Source organism: Balaenoptera ricei, chromosome 12 (genome assembly GCF_028023285.1).
Source record: "Balaenoptera ricei isolate mBalRic1 chromosome 12, mBalRic1.hap2, whole genome shotgun sequence".
NCBI classification, from domain to species: domain Eukaryota; kingdom Metazoa; phylum Chordata; class Mammalia; order Artiodactyla; family Balaenopteridae; genus Balaenoptera; species Balaenoptera ricei.
Genome location: NC_082650.1, coordinates 58,040,146 through 58,046,786, shown reverse-complemented (window position 1 = coordinate 58,046,786; position 6,641 = coordinate 58,040,146). Strand labels below are relative to the sequence as shown.

The following is a 6,641-nucleotide window of genomic DNA, read 5'->3' as shown; positions in this document are numbered from 1 at the left end:
GGCAAGCAGCTATCTCAATTTTTCTCACTTAATCTTGGCTTCACGTCAGAAGCTGTGCAGCAGTGCAGTAGAATAGGGCCTGGCAAAACCTTTGAGAGCAAGGCGCCTTTTGTGCTGGGACTGTGGCTCGCTACCGACGCCTCGGCGGTTTCCAAGGCTGGGCTTCCTATTGATTTTCCTCCTCCTTTGCTTCCCCAGGCTCGCGCGGCCGGACGTTGGGGGTGTGCGTGCTGGATTTCTCCCGGATGCTTCCCGACTAACATGGATGTCCCACCATCCCTTGCAGTGGAAGGTTGCTCCTTGGCGCAGTGAGGGAAGAACATGCAGCGATTGCTAATGGGTTTGGGAAGCGGAGACTCCTTCCTCTCTCTGTGACCATGCCGTGATCGTGTCTGCGGCCACCACTCGACGCATCCTCATTCCTACCCGAACCGGGAGCCTAACGCTAGATCGGGGAAGTGGGTGCCGCGCGTGTGGACACAGAAACACCATGAAGATTATTTCCCCGATTCTAAGTAATCCAGTCTTCAGGCGCACCATTAAACTCCTGCTCTGCTTACTGTGGATTGGATATTCTCAAGGAACCACGCATGTATTAAGATTTGGTAAGATTCCCCATCCCTCTCCATCGCCTGGTATCCGGCTCAGAGGCAGCCGGATGTAAACGGGCGTGTTCGCTCCTCTAGGTGGGTGGGCTCGGTGCATTTGGACCTGTTCACTCTCCGGCGCTTCCCAGGGTTTGAAAGGACCCACTGTGCTTTTCATTTCTTTTCTCCCCACCCCACCCCTTTACTGGAAAAAAAAAAAAAAAATCAGCCGCGGGAGGATGAAGTGAGTGTCAGTGTGTGGTCGTGGCGGCTGCGTTACGTCCCCATGGTAGCCAGTCTCAGAGACGGTAATGACGCTGGGGGTACGGCCACCGCCGCCGCTCCCTCCTGTCGCCCCGGGAGCCTCCCGGGCTCGGCCCGCTGCTCCTTCCCCAAGAACGTGCGCGCTGGGGCTACACGCCTCTCAGATGGCCCCGCTGATGAGTTAATATCTGGTAACTCTTCGGCAAGTTGGCGTCTGTCCGCTTCCGCCTGGGACCTGGGCAGGTCCGCAAGTGAAAGGCGCTAACCGTTTTGATTTGTCATCAGAGAGCCTTTTCGGTTCATTCTACCGGTTTTTCAATCCCTGGTCCCCTTATGGGTACGCGGAGCTTTTAAAGATATTGTTGTAAGGTTGAAGGGTCTGCTTAACAAGAGGAGGCTGCTGTTGGAGAGAAATAGCGTCGTGAGGGAGAGTTTTTGTTTGTTTTAAACTTGTGAGCCCTCCTCTCACAGGTTTCTCACTGCGCGTCCTGGACTAATAATACATGATGACCAGTGGTGACTGGGGCGGAGGGAGTCTGTGTATGGGAGTCTGAGTCTGCATCTTTATTTCACTTGTAGCATGATAAAAAAAAGCCGAGGTGGCAGTTCTATATGAGGGGAACCCATTGCTTTCCTAAGGAATCAGGTTTCCTTGGGGCTCGAAGGAAAAGCTAAACGTGAGACTCCGGTGGAAACGCTGGTCAGATTTGCTTGGAGGAAATGAAGCGTGGGCAACGCTCAGCCGCTTTCGATGGCCAATGGAGTTTCAGTAGGAGAACTAGTCAGGGAAAGTTCCCTTAAGTAGATAAGAGCCAGAAAGGAGAAAGCCAGCAGGGTAAACGCTCCCACTGTGGGCGCCTCCTTTGACAGTTCGAGTGGATTTAGACCAAAGAGTGCAGGAAACCGTATAATCCTGAGTATATGTCTTTGAGATAAAAGCAGATACATTAAGTCACTCAGTCAAATTTAAATCGAAGAGTGATTGCCTGCACTTCCTATTATGTCAGCAGTATCTTCTTTCTTGCCTTTTTCCCATATGCTTTTTCTATAATAAAATTCATCTTCTATCTCAGGCTTTGTGGAACCAGGGTAGGAATGCTTTCACATACTGAAAAAGGGAACCCTACCTTCCCTCCCCCACCAACACATAGACACACCTGGAGTCCAGAAGACTGGTAATGACAAGAAAAGACAATGAGTTATAACTGGATTCCTGCTGTAGTAGTTTTCCTGCTTTCTTCATGCCTTTAGATGGTACTTAAGCACGTTGCTCTTAGCAACAAGCGTCCACAGGAATGCTTGTTTCTTTGGATGAGATTAAACAGGTCCCTGTATCGCTGGAAATGTGTGTGTGTGTTCAGCTGTTCTGCTTCAAGCATGGTAAGTGCTACAGTTTGGTAGTTTTGCCCAATATTTTGAGTAGTACAACCTACTTATTTGGAATACAGAGGTGTCTTCTGAAGTGTGTTTGTGAATGAGTGTGTCTTAATGTGTTTGAGGACTGGGTGGGTCAAAAAAAGAAGTCTGGGAGCCGGAAGACTGCCACCAATACTCTAAAGATTTAATTATTGCTGCTCTGGTCTTGCAGCATAATATGTGCTGAATCATTAGATTGTTACATTCGCTGATCATTTCATATCTTCATATTAAAAATCTTGGCGACTGTAGCAGAGTGTGTAGCAGCTTTCCAAAAGAGCTGACACACACACAAAAATACATTTTCCTAGACCAGTGCTTACTAAGAATGTCTGTAAGAAATAGGGGAGTAGGCAGACACCTTCCCACCTGTGCCTTGCTACCTTAAACCAGCAGCCCAGTTTCTAGATAACTTGTTATTTTCTCCATTAACTTTAAACATCTTCCACGTGGAGATTCATATTCTCTGATTTCTGACCTGAGCTGTGGTGAAGGACTGTATACATGATCATCTTTGGAACATTTACCTGTTGGGGATGTTTTGATGCAATGGCAGGAGTTTTATTTTCTTCTGGGAAGAACATGTTTTGAGTGGGGTGGAGATGGGTTGCGCGCGTATGAGCCACTCTTGAGAAAGCTTATTTTGAACTTCAGCTGAAAAGGCGAACCAGAGCCTCCTCCCTGGCCCAGTGCCTTGGACGGGAAGGGGTTGGAATCGTTGGTGCAGCAGCTGCCCCTGGGGTGCGGGCGAGACCCGCCGCCTCTACTGAGGAGGTGGCATCCAGCCCCTTCCCCACCGACCCCGGTGTGGCTGGCCTCTGCCAGCCGCCGGGCGCCTCTGCGGCGGCGCTATGGCAACCGCGGGGGCCCCGCGCGGCGGCCGCCCCATCCCCAAGCCCTCTTTCCGTAGGTGGTGGCAAACCACCTTCACGGGCTCTCTGCTGGCCTTTCCCCCGCTCCCGCTAGGGCTGTGACTTGACTCTGCGTCCTCCTACCGACGAGTGTGGATCGGGGAGCAGCCTAGGGTGCTGACACTTGCCGAGTCCCTCGCCACCCCCGCCCATTTTCCGAGTGCTCAATCTTTTTCTCCCTTTCTCCTCTCTCTCTCTCTCTCACACACACACACACGCGCGCGCGCGGACAAATGCACTCTAGCGAAGCAAGTCCAACACTCTGGCACAATGACTCCTCTCTGACCTCCAGGAAAACTTCCTGCAGTCGCATCCGCGAGCGCCGGTGTCCTGGCGCCCCCTCCCACCCTGCCTGGCCTCGGGGCTGCCCACTAGGGCCTGCTACTCCGAAGCCGCTCTGTAAACACCTCCTAGAGAAAGTCTTCCCGAGCGCCGACCCCAGGGAACTTTCCCGAAGCTTGCAGGCAGCCTGGGGAGATGGGGGAGCGACCTGAGGGTCAGCCCAGGGTCAGCCAAGGGTCAGCTCCTCGCCCGCGGGCGGGCGGCGCCGCGCCGTGGGTGGGTCGTGGCAGTTTCCCCGCCTTTGATCTTGGCTTGGCCCAGCTTGGCTTCTCCAGGGCGACCACCCAGCGGGCGCGTTGTCGGGGGACACGGTGGATCTTGGACACTTAGAGGGTCACTTTCCCCGCTCCAGGTCAGGTCAGAAGTCCTGGGGCCGGCGTTTTCAAGCGCAGAGCCTGCGACGCCCCCCGCGGGGCCTCTCGCGTGCGCTCCCGCCCGGCAGCCCGCGGCGCCGCGCGATGCAAATGAGGCACCTTTGTTTCCCCGCAGCTGCGGCCCGGCCCTGCTAGCGGCTGGACGGGCGAAGGCGCGAGCCCCAGTTCCAAGGTCTCCCAGCACCACAGTGGCTCCGAGGTACTTGAACGTTTCTTTTGCTACTTTAGCCACCCTTCTCTTCTCGCTCGACCTCTGCTCCTGGGAAAGCGTGGGAAGGGGTAGAAGCCAGCTCCGGGCGGGGCTCCACGCAGGGCTAGCAGTCCGTCTCGGAGTTTGGGGGTTGGGCGGCTTTGGCATCTTCTTTAAGAAATCACTTCCCAAGCCACCACTTGTTTACGGTCTTCGAGGTCGGGTTTTCCAAATTCCTTATCTGGAATGGCAGTCAGAATGCCAAGAGCGAAGACAGGAACCCAAACTTTCTCCCAAACTCGTGGGCAGCTTCTCCAAGACAGTCCTTTCAGAGGAGCTGAGATCGTGGTAGGCCACTCATTCCCTTCAGATGTTTCCACCTAGCTTTTCTCTTCGGCGTTCCAGTAGGACGGCTTTTCTAAAAGGCTTCCCAGGCGAGGTCTACCCCCAGACGCGCTCGGACCTCCTTGGCACTGTGCGCTGGCCCCATGGCACAGCGCTTAGCCACCTCCCTGCGCACAAGCCAAAGGTGAAGGCAGCCAGCTCAGGGACAGCCCAGATTATAAAACCCACAGAATGAGAGGGGACGCAAAGTGTGCCTATGGAAATCCCCCTATTTGTTGGCTATCCCATGTGCTCCCAGATAGAATCATTAGTAGCAGATGTGCTACAATATCGAGGAGTGTGAATGAATTGGCTGGGCTTAGAAGCCGCCACTCTCTACAAGATCTTTGGAAGAGATTTTTTTTCCTTTAGGAGGTGAGGTGGGCGGGAGGTGGGGGAGTGGCGTTACAGCTGGAAGCTGGAAAACTGGCTCTTGGGAGGTGGGGATGCGGGAGTAATAGCGGCTACTGTCTGAAACAGATAAAGCCCGAACACCTGCTCAGCAGAGCTCTGGAAAGCAGGGGAGGGAAATCTTTCCAAGAATCGCCAACACAACGGCCACGCTAAAAAAAAAAAAAAAAAAAAAGAAACGTAAAGAAAAAGAATCTGATGTTTTTTCACGTAAGTTCTCACTTATTCTTAAAGCTTCAAAGAATAACTCTGATGTGATCCATCAACGGAGGCACACTCGTTTCAGAAAATGACTTAAAAATGATCTTTTCGTCCTCTAGAAATAGCACCTCTTCTCCACCAAGACACATGGGACTCAACATGTTTTCTGGCTTTGTGAGGTTGTCTTTAAGAAGTGAACAAGGGTTTATATGTCAGTAGACATTTCTTCAGATAGACACCTTTTGCTTTTTAGCTTAATTCAAGTGATCACTGCAGTGTGTTCAGTCCTGAATTCTCAAATGACACTGTTTCAACATTTACTCAGCACTGGAAAGTTAATGTGAATTGCTCCCACACAAAGGAGGAACATAACATAGACCCAACACAGGATGTATCATTGGTTATCAGAGCCTTTTCAAGTCTATTCCCCATTAAATAAAGGGTTGCCTATGATAATGATGACATAATCTTTGATTTTCTTTTAATTATCTAAATTTCTGATAAATGTCTTGCTCTTTTGTGGTAGAAATTCAAGTGAGAGGGATTTATTTTCTCTTTCTGTTCTTAGGATTTTACTGTGTTATTGTAGCTCCAATTCCATTGATTCCCTGGAAATTGTTGATGTCCATTTTTACACATCAGAGTAGAAAGTAGTTCAGTGTCTTTCAACTGTAATAGCCTTAAGGCTTTAATCTACTGCATCCATAATACCTGGGGTTTGCAGGAGATCCTAAAATTTTCCTCTGTAGGATGGTCTAAAGTATTGAAATGGAATTGTTGATTGTTTTGCATTTGGGTGGTGAAGCTTTATCTTCCGTGGACTTTAAATTTGTAATCCAGTTATCAAGGTACTAGAAGTGCTTCCAATGAATCTTAAACCCTAAATCTTAGCATGAAAGGTAAGGTCAAAAGCCCCTGAAAGAGAAGGAAGTAGGTGCACATCATCATTATTGATTGGTCTAGATTAAACACTGAAGAGGAAGATTTCAATCTGATAACGTCATAGGGCTTCCTGTTTTTCTTTGCTGCTTCTGCTGACAATTTTGTAAGGTAATTAAATTGGCTGATTGAAGTCACGGTGGTCATGCGGCGATAAAGAGCATTTGGATTTAATGGAATTTAAAACAACAGAGCACTGAACACAACTCTTACCGAACAAGAATTTTAATGGCCCATTCCGGGTGCTGACTAAATAGAACGCCCTTAACAGGTTTAATCGAAAGGGCAAGGCAGATTAGCACTATATAGTCTTTATGGTTGAAGATTGGGGAATTAAAATTATCCCTTTAAAAGACTCATTAATGCATTATCAAGATTTAATATAGGTTAAATAAGCTTTCTTTAGACCTTCACCATATACTGTGAACCTAGGTTGAGGACCAAGTTTCAAAAAGGAAATATTTTTAAGAGCTCACTTCATAAATGGGATTATATATGTTTCTTATTTCAAAAACAATAGACATGTAAAATTTTTTGAGAGGATCCAGGGTATTGAGGGTAAATGTTAATGATGAATCGTTTCTTTTCAATAACTGAAAAGAACAAATTTTACTTTTCTTTA

General features: G+C 49.2%; 1 protein-coding gene across 6 annotated transcripts in view; it reads left to right on the top strand.

Moving 5' to 3' along the window:
- Positions 1-270: 270 nt before the first annotated feature.
- Positions 271-6,641, top strand: part of GRIK2 (glutamate ionotropic receptor kainate type subunit 2) — a 640,311-nt gene continuing 633,940 nt past the window's right edge. For all 6 annotated transcript variants that reach the window (XM_059942024.1, XM_059942025.1, XM_059942026.1 and 3 more), the window contains exon 1: positions 271-605. In XM_059942024.1, coding sequence (XP_059798007.1) covers positions 491-605 — 115 coding nt within the window. In that variant the 5' untranslated portion in view covers positions 271-490. The remainder of the gene's footprint in view (positions 606-6,641) is intronic.